This window comes from Periplaneta americana, chromosome 1 (genome assembly GCF_040183065.1).
Source record: "Periplaneta americana isolate PAMFEO1 chromosome 1, P.americana_PAMFEO1_priV1, whole genome shotgun sequence".
Taxonomy (NCBI): domain Eukaryota; kingdom Metazoa; phylum Arthropoda; class Insecta; order Blattodea; family Blattidae; genus Periplaneta; species Periplaneta americana.
This window is the reverse complement of record NC_091117.1, coordinates 78207189-78224784: the sequence shown is the minus strand read 5'-3', so window position 1 is coordinate 78224784 and position 17596 is coordinate 78207189. Positions and strand designations below refer to the sequence as shown.

The 17596-nt window shown below is 37.4% G+C and overlaps 1 protein-coding gene across 4 annotated transcripts in view; it reads left to right on the top strand.

Annotated features, from left to right (window-relative positions):
• The window catches only part of LOC138697058 (anoctamin-7-like), a 496507-nt gene that overhangs the window by 421285 nt on the left and 57626 nt on the right, over positions 1-17596 (top strand). For all 4 annotated transcript variants that reach the window (XM_069822679.1, XM_069822664.1, XM_069822671.1 and 1 more), the window contains 6 exons: positions 634-761; positions 4988-5296; positions 6945-7055; positions 8339-8475; positions 14466-14634; positions 17393-17561. In XM_069822679.1, the coding sequence (XP_069678780.1) occupies positions 634-761; positions 4988-5296; positions 6945-7055; positions 8339-8475; positions 14466-14634; positions 17393-17561 (1023 nt within the window). The remainder of the gene's footprint in view (positions 1-633; positions 762-4987; positions 5297-6944; positions 7056-8338; positions 8476-14465; positions 14635-17392; positions 17562-17596) is intronic.

The window sequence follows — 17596 nt, the reverse complement described above, 5'->3', positions numbered from 1 at the left end:
ATTATCGTTATCACTGCCAACGAATTATCACAGACAGCCACTCTTAATAATAATGTCAACACCGGGTCATTGTGAGAACAGAACTTGCAAGTAGCTTCAAAATTTCGAGAAATCAATTTGAACACGTGGTTGAAAAGTCTAAAATCTACTTTACAAATCGTGATAAATCCGAATGACTTACAAAACTATATAGATGACTATAAATATTTGTTTGTAAATGAAATTAAAATTCAATAAGCGAAGCATATTTTAAATTCTGAAACTACAGTTAACGTTCCATGACAATTCATGGAGATTAAGATAGGTTGCATTGAAGTTTAAAGACTGTGTTATGAAGTTATGAATTTAAAATTAGAAAGTGGAAGTAGAAGTAAGAGATAGCATGAAAATGTAATAATGGAATCATAACGGAAGAAAACGAGAAAAACTTCTGCCCTCTCACATTCCAGGAACTCTAGCCTATCGACAAAGGAGAGCTGTTACATATATCTTGCGACGTGGAAACCTTCCCTCATCATCTCGTTAACCTCTCTGCACACCTCACCGACTTTCAAACAGCATGCAACTCCCCCGCATATAGAAGCATGTGCTGCTTTCTACCGACAATGAGTGTAATCAACTGTTCATTCACAGGTCGTGACGTCATGTCGTTGAAACGTTGCCAGCTGTACCGCGGGGAGCGCTATGAGCTGAATGGCGCGCAATACAGTGAGCGGGACTATGGCAGTATTAATAGCCAGGACAGACAGATTATGCTCCAGGTAAGATGCACTACTATTATCTGCTTCTATGTAATAACCAGGCAGCGCATTTTCGTTTCCAAACAAGTTAGGGAAGTTATCGGTTAGTACAATGTTCCGCAACCTTTTTATACTCACGGCACATCCTAGATGGGCCTAGACTCAATACGGCACACCAAAATATAAATCTCCTCAAAAACATATTATGATGTGACTCTCTTAATATAATTACGTAATGTCATTAAATTTATTGTTAATATTATTATTATTATTATTATTATTATTATTATTATTATTATTATCGTTATTATTGTCGTTATTATAAAACAGAAATCGACTCTTGCATTTATTAAAAATTTATTAACTTTAATTCACTGTAGAAAATACGCATTTTTATTACTAATGTTAAAGCCTGGTTAAAGTAAATAACTTTACTCACACCTTCAATGTGGTACTTAGGCCTGCTTAGCTGCACACAAGTGGCTGATCTATGGCGGAATCGTTGACAGTGCCTCATTTCTTCATCGATGGATTTGAGTCTCTCCCTCTTTGATATTTTAAATTTCAGTTAATGTCGAGGAGCCCAGTTCACACACATATGTAGTTGAAAATGGCAATAACATATTAACTGCCATGTCGGAGCTAGCCGGTTATTCACTCATTCACAACCCAAATGTTTCCAAAGGCACTTCGAGAAGTTTTAATTTCAATATTCTATCTGATTTTAAGTCTGCTAGTTCCTCTTGTACGAGTATATTATTCGGTAGTTGTTTTGAATTCAGAATGAATGAATTACGAACCCAGTAAAAATCTTGAACACTGTCTTCGAAATAATTCTTGAACTTCTGCTGCAAGATTACTAAATGTTCTTTAATTAAGTCCATCAACACTTGATTATCGTCAGCAAGGGCCATACAGTTGAGAACATCTCAAACGACAGATTTTTAGGCATTAACAACGTTTCAGCTATTATGTGTTTTTTTGGCCTTTACGATAAGTTCGGCTATCTTACAGTTATCTTCCTGTACTTTTTGTAAAACCTGTATCGACGTCGTCATGAGCGTCACTTGTTTTTTTTTTTTATTTTGTTCCAACAACCGACGATAATAATATACATCTTTGTTTGACAGAAAAGAATGTTTTGTTAACAAATGTCGTTTCAATTTACTAGGAACCATAGGATTACTGTGATTTTCACCACACACAACACACTCGGGGATTGGGCATGTTTTGTCAACACACCATTTTAATTTCAATTAATTTTCGCGTCACACCTTTCATCTTCTGAAGGCACACCAGTTGCGCAACACTGGGTTAGTATATCCTGGCCGTTCAGAGTTAAAACTCTGACGCTAAATGCTTACTTCAGGACACTACGAAAGGTATCAGTACATAATAATAATGGATCATGACAACTGTAAGTGGGATTGCTACTAAATTTAAATGGTCTGTCCAGCTACTTTTTAACCACATAAACGCACTAAAACTTGAAACTAGCGCTCTACAAAATATTAGTGCGACACATTAGAGAAAATATTATTAGATAATAATACTGAAGTAGTATATAGAATATAATAGCAAACATGATACACATTAACTGTATATACTCTATATACAATATATGCTATTAACAAAATCAGTTTCGTTACGGTGAACAAAACAGATATTCTGAGATTATGAAATGCATATCTTTTACTATAATTGCCAGTAAGATGTTTAAGCTAAGAAAATGTTTTTCCTACCTTATATGACGTTACAGAGACAGAATTATAATAACAACAATCAATATACAAATTATCAATATTTATATTTTACACAATATATGCAAAGAATTAATTTATGAAAACCTATACACGTTACAGTGAACGAAAACCTACATTCTGAGGTTACGAAATGCAAATCTTTTACGAACGTCACATAAAATTTGTTTAAACTGAGAAAATGTTCTTTCTGCGTCACATGACATTAAAGGGGGCATATTTATAATACATTACATCACAGCACAGATAATCATTTCACATGAATTTTGTCAGGATCTTCATACCACCGGCGGGTTCTTTTGTTTGTCATGATTCTATGACACGGGCCTACCGCTGTACTTTCCTCCCTATGCTAAGAATTTGATTGCTCTTATTCGTGGACATAATTCTCTCTTGCACTGAATACCGGTATATATCAAAGATCTTCCTTTTCGTCTATAAAGTTTATACATAGTTTATTCTTATGCTTGGCATTCTATTCTTATTCCATTCAAAATTTTTTAATTCCACTTTGTAGAATAGTGTATTTCGGAGAGCGACTATTGGCAAACAGGCATGGTGTTCACATAGTACTGATGTATAACTGCGTCTTTCTCTTCACTAGATATGGGGAGTTAACCGTCACATATAAATATAACTCTGTAGTTCCCTTGTTCTCCTTATATTCCCCAAGTTTTTGTATTTCCCTTGTTCTTCTTGTAAAAGTACTTCCCATGTCTTAACCTTCCTTTTGTTTTTCTTGTATTCGCCTTCTTATTCTCCTTGTATTCCCCTTGTTCGCCTCGTATTTCCTTGTATTCATCTTGTTCTCATTGTATTCCTCTTGGCCTCTTTGCATCCCTCTTGTTCTCTTTGCATCCCCCTCGTTGTCTTTGCATCCCCTCGTTCTCTTTACAGCCCCCATGCTGTCTTTGCATCCTTCATGCTGTCTATACATCCCTCTTGTTCGTTTTGTACTCCCCTAGTTCTCATTGTACTTCCACTCTGTCTCCTTTCACTCCCCTTGTTCTCTTTGCATTCCCGTAGTTCTCATTGTACTTCACTTGTTTTCCTTGGACTCCACTTGACCTCCTTGCATTCCCCTTGTTCTCTTTGCTCTCTCCTAGTTCTCATTGTACTTCACTTGTTCTCCTTGCACTCGCCTTGTTCTTCTTGCACTCCCTTTGTTTTCTTTGCACTTCTCTAGTTCTCATTGGACTTCACTTGTTTTCTTTGGACTCCACTCGATCTCTTGCACTCCCCTTGTTCTCTTTGCACTCCCCTAGTTCTCATTGGACTTCATTTGTTTTCCTTGGACTCCACTTGATCTCCTTGCACTCCCCTTCTTCTCTTTGCTCTCTCCTAGTTCTTATTGTACTTCACTTGTTCTCCTTGCACTCGCCTTTTTCTCCTTGTACTCGCCTTGTTCTTCTTGCACTCCCTTTTGTTTTCTTTGCACTTCTCTAGTTCTCATTGGACTTCACTTGTTTTCTTTGGACTCCACTTGATCTCTTGCACTCCCCTTGTTCTCTTTGCACTCCCCTGGTTCTCATTGGACTTTGTTTTCCTTGCTCTCCCCTTGTTATCATTGGCTTGGTTCCCCTTGGACTCCACTTAATCTTCCTGCACTCTCCTAGTTCTCATTGGGATTCGCTTATTCTCCTTGGATTCCACTTTATCTCCTTGCATTCCTCTTGTTCTCTTTGCACTCTCCTAGTTCTCATTGAAATTCAATTGTTCTCCTTGGACTCCACTTTATCTCCTTGCGCTCCCCTTGTTCTCTTTGCATTCCTCTAGTTCTCATTGTACTTCACTTATTTTCCTTGGATTCCACTTGACCTCCTTGCACTTCCCTTATTTTCTTTGCTCTCTCTTAGTTTTCATTATACTTCACTTGTTCTCCTTGCACTCCCCTTGTTCTCTTTGCTCTCTCTTAGTTTTCATTGTACTTCACTTGTTCTCCTTGCACTCGGTTTCTTCTTCTTGCACTCTCTTTGTTCTCTTTGCACTCCTCTAGTTCTCATTAGACTTCACTAGTTCTCTTTCACTTCATCTTGTTGCAATCCCCTTGTTCTCTTTACTCTCTCCTAGTTTTCATTGTACTTCACTTGTTCTTCTTGCACTCCCTTTGTTCTCTTTGCACTCCAGTAGCTCTCATTAGACTTCACTTGCTCTCCTTCACTTCATCTTCTTGCACTCCCCTAGTTTTCATTAGGCTTCACTTGTTCACTTTGGACTCCCCTTGTTCCCCCTGTACTTCACTTGTTCGTGTTGCTCTCGTCTTGTTCTCCTTGCATTCTCCTTGAACGCTGTAACTGCAAACAACTCAATTTCGATTCAGTTGGAGTTGAGAATTCCTCCATTGGGAAACCTCCCGAGATATTGTTTTGATCGCAAGAATAGAATCTCGAGTGCTTTGTTAGTATGAGTTTGAATGGATATCTTCGAAATCTTCCTGATAGTTATGCTGTACCGACTGCTTTATTTTGATATCTTCTCTTGTTATAGGATGATGAAGACTCTGATCAGGGTCTCATCATGCGAGGGACTTCTCCCATAGCCCTAGAGACGCAAGTTATAACTGACAGCTCCACGTATTTCCGTGATGGACGTCGTAAGATTGACTTCGTGTTGGTATACGAGGAGAGTTCGGGCAGAAGTGGTGGTAGTCTTGCCTCCAGAAGATCTTCATCAATTGCATCTGCAGTGATAGAAGCAGGGCAGGCAACATCTGGAGACAAGAAAACTAACAAACATGATAATTGGCGTCAACGTTTTATGGCCTACTTGCGGCGTGCAGGGCTTGATATGGAAGAGGTCAGTATAGGAGAAGTGTAATTACAAACAAAAGGTAAGTGTTATCTACAATCTATTCACCCAGTGTCTGATTGTGGATGAAGTGCAGAGTGTGGTTAGACACACAAAAGGGAAGCACCTACACCTTTTGGCACGGAAATTGGTTGTTATTCAGAGACTACAAAGTCCCAGAGATTAAGCTTGGGGATCATCGTGTACGTTGTGTTTCCACGTGTGCGTTTTACATAGAAAGATTTGAAGCCACATCTTTGTAACGAGAAGAAAGAGCTCTATCGCTAAACCATAAAGGCTTCGTGGTGAATATATCGCTGCTACGATTTTATTTCATTCTCGGATCTCGATGCTTAATATTTCCGCGTATGAATCTCGCGTTAGCCCGAACGACGGTTAGGCAAATTCATGCTACAGGAGAGCGACCATTTTCCGTGTCAAAGAAATACAAGGAGTCAAACATAATGTATTCGTATATTAAATGTTATGTTTGGTTCCTGTACCGAAGCCTTTTTTTTTTCTATATTACATTTGAATCGTGTATCTTCTGTAGCAAGCAGCATCTTTTCCAAAATAGCATGAGACAAGGTATGTCTACTCCTTCTGCGGGCCAGCAGTGTGGCCAACGTTACAGACATAGGTCTCTCACTGAACACAAATAGTCAAGTTTTGAATATACACTGTAGATTAAAGGACATTTATAAAGATAAAAAAATTCAGAAATGCTCTGTCATGTTGTACGAATATTCATGGATTTTTGTGTATGGATTTATAAAAAAAAGTCTAGTTTACACAACAGATATCACTACACCTGAAGAATTCCAGCATCGAATTGTAGATGCCTTCCAGCAAATGAAGAATCACCCAGGATTACTCGAGCGTATTCCTGGGTCTTTGCGGAGAAGACTAGAGGGGTGCATGCAAGTGCATGGTCAGCATTTTGACCACCTGCTGTAAAATTCTTCAATTAGCATGTTCATACTGTGCTGTGCCTTGTTTATACACAAACTTTACTGTTGCTCAAACAAAAAAGTTTATTTTGTGTATGTTCAATCACATTTCTGTGGTGTTGAAGCCAAAATTATGAATTTTATTGTTTCGTGAATGATAACTTAAATAAAATTGTCATTGCTTTTGTTGGATTTAGTACTTAGTATTCAGCGAGCCCCAACCAACACAAAATGGCGTTATCTCGTACACGGTTAATTTGCGAACCCATGCTTACAGCAACTGTTTTGCTCGTTTTTACTCCTCATCCCTAAATGTTTGACCATCACTTTTGAAACACCCTGTATGTGCTGTATCTTTTATCTGAATTTCTACACATATCTTTCTTCCTCAATCGTTTCGAAGATCCAGAATATAACTTTTAAGAGTCTTGTATGAAATTCAGATTTCCGCTGTGATTGGATTGTGAAAAACTTTATAATGATATTTTTCTCGAGCATCTTTCCTGCTTGTCTATTATGTCGTATTTTATTTTTGAAAACCTCAGAAAAATAAAATCTCAACTTAGATTGAAAATTCAACATTTTCCTTCCCAGCTTAAGATCCAGCTTGTAATTATTTAAGACTGATATTTTGTATGTTAGTGTTAAATAAAAATTGAAATATGGAGCGATCGGAAAAAGTGTAATAAAGACATTACGATTCGTAGGAAGTGATTGAGACCAACAACAAGAAACTGGTCTGTTTCATCAAGCTGCATGCCACGTGGCCAGTTCTCTGCCATTATGCCGAGGAGCTCAACATGCGGGCACCGTTGCAGGTATGTTCATGTGTATGTCTATATTTATGTTTATCTGTGCTAAGTTCGTAAAGTCTTTAAAGAAAATTCAACGTTTATTAGATCTAATATATAAAGAAGCACATTTCTTGCTTTATATACAGTAGTTATTGTACATCTTCCTATCATATATCATACACTGTAATGGCATATACTAGTAGTCAGAAAGTACCGGAACTTCGGGTGGCAACGCCAGGTTCTGTAGGCAACTTCTTTTCCTTGCCCGTGTGGCATGTGGGCTACTCTCCAGGCGTACAGATTTAGTGTGCCGATCGATCAAAGGTGAAAGTAATGCTTGAAGTGCTCTTCGATATCAAGGATCTCGTAAATTTCCAGTTTATTCCTGAAGGTCGAACTGTCAGAAAGGAGACCCATGTTGCAATTCTTCAGCGTCTTTGTGATGAAGTTCGACGAAAAAGACCCAATTTGTGGCAAGAACAATATTGGATTCCTCATCATGACAATATCCCAGCATATCGGTCGCTCTTTGTGAACCAATTCCTCGCACAACATAAAATACCTGTCCTTCCACAGCCACCATATTCTCCAGATCTTGCTCCAGCAGTTTTCTACCTATTTCCAAAGGTCAAATCCCTACTCAAGGGGCAGCGGTTTGGGTCAGCCGAAGAGGTGAAAATTCATGCGACTCGCTCTCTGCAGGAAGTGACCAAAGATTGACTGCAGGAATGTTTTGAGAAATGGTGTGGACTCTGACGGAAGTGTGTCACTGCCCAGGGGGAGGCGTACTTTAAAGATAGTGTTGTGTAAATGGTTACATATCTGCAACTAAGTTTTATGCATATGTTCGGTTACGTTTTGACTCTACTAGTAGGCAGAAATCTGCTGGAGCAAGATCTGGAGAATGTGGTGGCTGTGGAAGGACAGGGTTTTTGTGTTGTGCGAGGAATTCGCTCACCAAGAGCGACCGATGTGCTAGAACCCAATTCCGTCTTTGCCACAAATTGGGTCTTTTTCGTCGAACTGCATCACGAAGACGCCGAAGAATTGCAACATACATCTCCTTACTGACAGTTCAATCTACAGGAATAAACTCCAAATTTACGAGACTCTGGATGTCTACGAACACTTCAAGCAATACTTTCCCCTTTGATCGATCGGCACACTGAGTCTATACGCCTGGAGGGTAGGCCACATACCACACGGGCAAGGCAGAGAAGTTGCCTATAGAGAGTGGCGTTGTCACCCGAAATTCCGGTACTTTCTGACTCTACTAGTATGTAAGTTTCGTATCTTGATTTTAACAGGCTCATCCAAATCCATCGGTCAACTGGTCACATCTGGTGCTAAAGGCTCTCAGACTTCCGAACATAATGTATGAAGAAGTACCAAACAAGCCTCTTGACTATTACACCTGCCCTTTCAGGAAGTCCAAACTTGACAGGTAACTATCCTCTATATGTATTCATAAGAACACATGCATTATACAAGGGAGATGAGCAAACTTCGAAATATAATAATTGAAAGGTTAAACACGGTTTTATAAAGCTTAAAACATAGTCCGTGTTACTTTGAAGTCTAGAGAGCAGTAGAGAAGAGGAAAATATTCATTATCCATTTGTATTTTTGGAAAATGGAATACGGTTCCTTCGAAATACACAGGATCATCATGAAATGTTCCACAGATATAGTACTCCCGTTAATGAAATGCAAATATCGTGCATTGACATCATCCGTCTGAGACTCTTACCCATTTTAAAATGAATGCTCCTCACCTTACAAACTTTACTGAACTTGCTTTATTCAAATCATGGTATGTCAAAACACATCCACATCAATTTTACTCAAGAACTTTAATACAACACTATTTATGTTTATGTCACTTTGACGTAGAACTACGTCTTTCTCCTCACTAGATAACTTGGGAATTGACCGTCACATAAAAATGCAAATGCAATCACTCTTGTTTTTCTTGTACTCCAACCGTTCTTCTTCTTTTCTCTTTGTTTTTGTCTTCCAGTTGTTCTCCTTTTATTCTCCTTGTTCTCTTTGTCTCACTATTGTTCTCCTTCCCTTCCCCTTGTTCTTCTTTTATTCTCCTCGTTCTCCTTGTATTCCCCTCGTTATCCTCTTATTCCCCACGTCCTTCTCGTATTCCCCTCGTCCTTCTCGTATTCCCCTCGTCCTTCTCGTATTCCCCTCATTCTTCTTATATTCCCCCATTCTTCTTCTATTTCCCTCGTCCTCCTTATAGGCCTTTTTCTCTCGTTCTCCTTGTATTCCATGTATTCATGATATACACTCCTGATTCACCACTTATCATATAGTCATAAACCGGCAAAGGATATCTCTCCTCTCGTCAACAGAGCGGACAGAGATATCGGGGCGGCTAAAAAGAGAACTCTTTATCGTATAACATATTTTATTCATTTAGAGTTCTATACAATAATTTATTCGTTTCAGTAGGTTATGTAATGTTTCTGTAATAAGAATGGTATAAACACAGTAAACATGCTAGAAATGTGGCTACATTTATTGCGGGAAAGAGGAGTGAAATTCTCGAAGACTTTTTATAGACCTTAAAAAAATAAGAATTTCCTCGATTGATATCTTTTATTCAGATCCTCGAAGCGTGCTGTAAGTCCTGTAAAGGAACCCTTTCAGTTGACATTAAACAGTGCTCAATATCGCTAATGGACCAACATAATTTAATCTTTTACGGATAGTTTCACTTCTGTCTTGTCGCAGGTAATTCGTGTTTCCTCCTTGGTATACGTATTTAGAGGGCAATGTAAATTGTAGTGTGTCTATAAAATCATTAAGTGACACCAAAACCCGAATATTATCAATAAACTCTAAAAAAAATCAATCACTATCAACTTCCTCATCTTCAAGTGCTCCCAATAAATTACTTTCGTTTTTATGGAATGTCACTTATATAATTAATTTTACTTGAAGCAAGTAATGAGATTGGTTTGGAAGTAAATCTCGAAAAGACGAAGTATATGATTATGTCTCGTGACCAGAACATAGTACGAAATGTAAATATAAAAATTGGAAATTCATCTTTTAAAGAGGTGACAAAATTAAGATATCTTGGAGCAACAGTAACAAATATAAATTACACTCAAGAGGAAATTAAACGCAGAATAAATATAGGAAATGCCTGTTCGGTTGAGAATCTTTATCATCCACTCTGCTCTCGAAACAGCTGAAAGTTAGAATTTATAAAATAGTTATTTTACCGATTGTTCTGTAAGGTTATGAAACTTGGACTCTCACTCTAAGAGAGGAACAGAGACTAAGGGTGTTTGAGAATAAGGTACTTAAGAAAATATTTGAGACTAAGAGGGATGAAGTCTCAGGAGAATGGAGAAAGTTACACAACGCAGAAGTGCACGCATTTTGTTAGGCTTATTCACCTAACATATTTAGGAACATTAAATCCAGACGTTTGAGACGAGCACGTATGGGTGAATCCAGAAATGCGTATAGAGTGTTAGTTAGGAGACTTAAGGGAAAAAAGAGGAGAGGCCGAGAAACGGATGGGAAGATAATGTTAAAATGGATTTAAGGGATATGGGATATGATGCTAGGGACTGGATTAATATTGTTCAGGATAGGAACCAATAGCGGGCTTATGTGAGGGCGGCAACGAACGTCCGAGTTTCCTAAAAGCCATTTGTAAGTAAGTCACTTCCATAATCGAATCGATTTTTTTGTAAAACAACACATGTCAGCAACAACTGGTTTTGAGATAGACAGGAAAACCTTCTTAAATTTTTTTTGAAATGAAATACAAATTAAATATGTTGCACATACTTAGGAAATGTGTAGGAAATGTACATTCTACAATAAAAACAGTTCTAACGAACTATCTTGGAAAATGAATAACTTTCTTGTGCTATTGACATGTGCAGTTTTGAAAAAAGTTATTACTACAGCACAACAATTTTAAATGATTATGTATTATGTTTACCCGTAGTCTCATCTTATAGGCCTACATCATTTTCAGCATCTACATCATCTTTAGTAACACTATAGTTAACAATACATCATAAAATGATTATACTGCCCTGGGATGTAAGGTGACATGTGCAAACATTGAATGTTCCCCGATATTACCATAGCATTAGGTTCAGCACTGACATGTGTACTTACTACACAAACATGAGATCGTCATTCAAGGAACAAGCTAGTGCCAATAACTCAATTTCGACGAAAACCTCACATATGTTGTTTTACAAAAAATCGATTCAATTATATATTTAATTAAATTTCCACCCTCATAAATTTAATTGTGTTTCTAATAAAAATTGAATATTTCCTTATTCCGTTGTTTCTGTTATTGGTGTGTAGTTAGAGTAGTTTAGCACTAGATGGTTCTGGTAGTATTTCTAAATAAATATGTTCATTCTTTCTTTACGAATCCAGTAGGCCAAGACGGCGATTGAAATATTTGACGTAAGTAAATCAAATAACTTATCCAGTCATAGTATGCGTTATTATTTCTGTTTTATTAACTATGTAATTATTCTAGTCGCGAAATAGTCTTATTAAATATCACGTGAGGATTTCACAATCGTTGGACAAATTCACGAACGCTCGTACAGAAAATGGTCGCCCTGAACGAGAATCTTCTTTAAGCGATTTCCCGCCTTCATGAAAAACGCAAAGATACTCGAAAACTGTGCCTAACTTGCGTTGTAAATTTATACTTCTAATATCCTTTATGAAATACTAAATTTTACTAAAACTAAATTTCCGTTTTACTTACTGTTGCGATGGTGTTTTCGATTTGGGTAAATACTCGTACTTTATTTTTCTCATCGCTTTGCGTAGAGTCGTACTTTATGTATTTTTTGCACTCTTTATGTTCCTTTGCGTACAAAAATGCTCTTCCTCTCTATGTAAAGAAATTGCGTCGACTATTTGGCATCAAATTTGCAATAGGTCTTTCGTTTATAGTTCCCTGAACAACACATTGTACAAAAATAGTGTTAGAGTACTCAATTCATAGTCCACACAGCGTTTTCTTATTCCTGACTCTCTGGGTGCTATTCATAGACATTTCGCAGCACGCCCTACGAGCGTGCTAAACTAGCCCCGGCTGTCCACTGGTTACTTGTACAGAATTCAAATCATATCATATCGCTAACACTGGTTTATGAATACGAAAAACACTGATCATCCACCGGAAGCCCGCGCTAAATATATCTATGAATACGGCCCACAGTGTTAGTTCTCTACAGACTAGCAGCTACTGCTGAATAATGCAGCGCGCAGACGTGCACATGACTATACTCAGTGTGAATGCATCTCATATTATGCACGATTTTCCATGGCTGTGTTACAGAAAAGAAGCCATGTACGTTTAAACCTATACAGTTTAGCTGTCACAGTCATGCTATTTTCTAGTAAGTTCGGTTGAAAAATTATTTTATTTTGCCTTTTCAGCTGCAATAGTTTTGAGTCTTTGATATGGAAGGATATTTTAGATTGTCAAATTGGAAATGATACGATAATGGTCATAACTTTTCGAAGATAATATAATTAATCGAGATTTTTTTTTTCCGAAGAGAAAATTTTGAAAACTTCTAGTCAATATGACAGCACAAAAATTGTATCAAGAACTTCCCAAAAACTACTCAACACTAATTAACCTATTTGGTTTCGAGCTATTGTGTGAAATATAAAGACAGCGAAATGTTATGAGTAGTTTCTCTTCTAAAGTTTAACATTAATGATTACTGTACGTTCAGAGTTTTCATAGAAGCGTACGATGTTAGGTCGGTAGCATTCTGCACTCTGACAGGATGATTTTTTCTCGGACCGTTCGATACGACAGGGACTACGCGCATTGTTATGTGGCTGCTGTATAATACACTGACGTTCAAAGATTCTGATGCGTCTAATTGATAGTGATCGATAATTTGTTGGTGTAAATGTAGTTTCTTTAGTTATTGCTTCTATGAATAGATGGCGAAATATTAGTCACTGTTGCCAATTGTAGATAAATATTCCCACATTATGGAATTCAATTTTTCATCCCACTCAACTGATTGTACAATAACACTGGGTTTAACTAGAAACCGCTGATGTTGTCAATTGTGATAATAATTAATGCTTAATCTACATAATCATTTTCTCTGACACTTTTTTAACTGTCCCAATAATGGTGCCGTCCACACCTGTGGAGTAACGGTCAGCGCGTCTGGCCGCGAAACCAGGTGGCCCGGGTTCGATTCCCTTTCGGGGCAAGTTACCTGGTTGAGGTTTTTTCCGGGGTTTTCCCTCAACCCAATATGAGCAAATGCTGGGTAATTTTCGGTGCTGGACCCCGGACTCATTTCACCGGCATTATCACCTTCATCCCATTCAGACGCTAAATAACCTAAACTGTTGATAAAGCGTCGTAAAATAACCTACTAAAAATAATGGTGCCATCTATTGACAACTAGCGGAACTGTTTCAAAGTTTGTCAATTTTTTATATCTTTAGTTCTGATCATAAAATCGTAGGTCGGATACCTTTGAACGTCAGTGTACAGCGGACCGTGTAATCACTGTCGCATCGAACGGTCCGAGACAAAACCGTCCTGCCCGAGACAGAATGTTCGATGCAGTATGCTTCAGTCTCATAACAATGCGTGCAATCACCGTCGCATCGAACGGTCCGAGACAAAACCGTCCTGCCCGAGACAGAATGTTCGATGCAGTATGCTTCAGTCTCATAACAATGCGTGTAATCACCGTCGCATCGAACAGTCCGAGAAAAAACCGTCCTGCCCGAGACAGAATGTTTGATGCAGTATGCTGCAGCCTCATAACAATGCGTGTAATCACCGTCGCTATCATGTACTTCTGTCGACACTGGTAGGCCTACGGTTACTGGGAACTCCTGAAAATGTTTTTCTGATTCGACCTGAAGATTTATATTGCAGTAACGGTAATTTCCTTTGTTGAAAAGAACATTCACTCACTAAGCTAGTCCGCGGAATATCTGTTTCACTCATCACTACATTGGGTCTTAATGCTTCATTAGGCTTACTACAAATCTGTCGCAGCATTTTTAGAAGTCCAGAATTTCTTTTGCCGTTTTGCGTAAATTTAGACAAATAATTTATATTTGTCTGCTGCTCAATGCTTACATGTTGTACTTGGTAACTACCATCTTAACGAACTCGTACACAGCAACGTTGTTCATACAACCAAGAGCGGTACTGTAAATTGCATTGCCGCATGGCCAGTGATCCGTAGTTTTTTTCTTAAATCTACATAATTCTTATTTAACTGTAATTAAATTTGTTCTTTGATTATATAATTGTATTAATTTATTTATTGTTTCGCTTTTTGTACTTTTTTTTTGTTCGTTTCTGTGTTTACTGTTACTATGTTAAGTAGATTTTAAAGTGTAAATGTGCTTGTTGTACAGGTTTCTAGGTAGTGAGAACAGAGATACGTATTTCACTAATGTTCAGAGAGGTCGCATCTTGTATGAGATCCTGTCCACTGCCATCTTTGGGAAAAAGAAGAAGGGTGAAGTGGGAATTGATCGGCTTGTGGAAGAAGGAGTCTTCTCTTCTGCCTTTCCCTTACACGATGTGAGTTTCAGCATGAAATTATTGTCATAATTGAGGGTTTCTTTGGAACAAGAACTTAACTACAAAAACATTGAATTTAAGATACAGAGCATCGAACATTTTCGATTTGTTAAAACAGCATTGCGCAGAACGACATTCAAATGTTTCTAGAGGGTGCTATGTTTGTTAGAGAGAAATAATATTTTATCAGGAGGAAGATGTGTTATTAAGGATTGAATATATGCTGTAAACGGAAAAAGGATGTAACGTACGTTAAGTTGTTATTTCAGGGAACGCCTCAACTGTAATTATTAATCTTAAAATAATTTCTAGCGATGAAATTAATACCACTTAAGTTTAATATTACTTATTCATGTTTAAATTTTATTACCCAGATAGTTACAAATGAATATAATCATGTCTATATTTTAAAATTGTTACTTCTGCTTTGCTTATTGTGTAACAAATTAAATGTGAGATAAAAGTCACTCGCCAAATAAAAATTACTGATATCTTTCGTTTATATTTATTTATATTATTATGATTCAATTGTAAAATAAATTATGGTAAACAACAATGCTTTTTTGTTTTGTTTCGTTTGTTAATTGAAGTTATTGAGAGCTGAAAGAGTGTTTTTTTTATTGAGAGTTGAAGAAAAAGTCATGTTGACTCCTAAACAGCGAGTGGAATTACTACTGCTCCGTGGGGGCATTACAGAACAAAGAAAGCTGCAGATGTATTTAAACGTCGTCTTCCGGACATTCCGAAGCCATCACACCAATGTAAAATTAAATTATGGTTTATTTTACGACGCTCCCAACTGCCGAGGTTATATCAGCGTCGCCGGTGTGCCGGAACTTTGTCCCGCAGGAGTTCTTTTACATGCCAGTAAATCTACTGGCATGAGCCTGTCGCATTTAAGCACACCCGCAACCTCGGGCACAGAAGGCCAGCGCTATACCGACTGCGCTACCCAGGCCGAAACACACCAATGTATGTAGCCTAAAATTTATTACGTAAATTTAAAACAACGGTTAGTGGGCTCGACATGAAATGAAGTGGTTGTCCTAAATCGACTACCGACGAAAGGATGTGATTCCGAAGTTGTGGGTCAGCCTTAGAAGATCAGTGGCAGAGTTGGGAAGTAACGGTTACTTACTTTTTCAAGTAAAACTCGGTAACTGCGTTATTATTTAAATACAATCTCAGTATGTTACGGCATTCTAAATATATTTCTGTCCTATAATATTATTATCTGTAGAATAATAATAATAATAATAATAATAATAATAATAATAATAATTTATTTTCTTCAGATTATACAGAATAATGTTTAATTATATAATTGCTAAGTGAGAGAATGCGGTCCTAAGGACTCCAAAAATCATCCCAATAAAAGGAGGTGTACAATAAACCTCGGCTGATGTCCTAGCCTTCGAACCTTCCTCCGAGAGTAAAGAAGTGAGAGAAGCTCATTAGATATTTCTTAACAGGCATATTTAATAAAAATTTGAATCCCTTCTTTTCCATAGTTGATAGGCATTCATTAGTTCCTTTCAGATGAGATTTCTTCTAGAGTTGTGGAGGGTATAACACAATACAATTTTTTATACTTGTCTTTGTATGTAATATATTATTTTTCTGGTAAGTAACTGTAAGTAACTATACCCAACTTTGGCGTATGTGTCTCGAGAGAATGGTATTAGTAGAGAATCTGCTCGCAAAATAATGAAATCTGCATTTTCCACCCCTACAAATTGCTGCATATACACACAATGCAAGGAGATGATCTATGGAAGAGGCAAGCTTACTGCAACTGGATCATGCGGTATTTGCGTGTTGACCAATCCTTCCTTCAGTATGTTTTATTCAGTGACGAATGGCTAATATTTTTGAATGGATATATGTTCGTTTACAAAATGCATGATACTGAGCCAAAGAAAATTGAATAATGAATCCAGTAATACTCGTTGCTCGAAAAGTAAAGGTGTGGTGTGAAATACTAGTTGATATGATTGTGGGACGATATTTTTATAGAAATTCAAACAAATACACATTTGGCTAATTTGAACAGAATTGTAATGATCTTCCTATATGATTAACCACTGGATAAACGGTTGAGAATGTGATATCAGCTAGATGGAACCACAGCATATTATGTTATAATACTTCGTGACAAATTAAATATGTTTGGTGTGCACTGGATCAGACCAGGTGGACCTCGGTCATGGCCTCCACTGTCACCAGACCTCACACCTCTAGATTGTTTCTATGGGGATAAGTGAAGGAGCATGTTTTCACACAGATACCGCATCCATAGATAAATTAAAACAAAGGATCACCATGCTATCCAATGAATTCCACAAGCAGCACTTTTAAGATGACTGAGGAATGTCAAGATCGAGTGAGACTGTCATCAAGTAAATGGAACACATTTTGAACATTTTCGGTACTGAACTGTATAGTCGCAGTGAACGCAATAAACTTTATACGCATGTTTATCTTAGGTTAAGGCAATATAATAAGTTGCACTGTACGATATTTCATGATAGAATGTGATTGTGATTACTATGATATTTGTTCCGAAGGAAATAATTTGTTGTGGCTATATTTTTCATTTCAATATACTTGTAATATTGTTTTTCCCATTTGGCAAGTGAATTTTGTATGACACGGTATTTTACAGGTGAAAAAGGAGATATGGTAACACATAAGACGAAATATCATGTAAGAAATACGATTTTGATTACTTTATGTAAGAGTATAAACATCGTTACAGGGCCCATACGAGGTGAAGAAAAAGAAAGGAGTTCCTGAGTGCCCACTAAATGCCAGGCAGATTCTGTATGAGTACTGGGCGCGATGGGGAAAGTGGTATAAATATCAACCACTTGACCACATTCGAGAATATTTTGGAGAGAAGATTGCTATCTACTTCGCATGGTTAGGTAAGTTTTAAGGAATGTAGCAAGATATGTCTTTG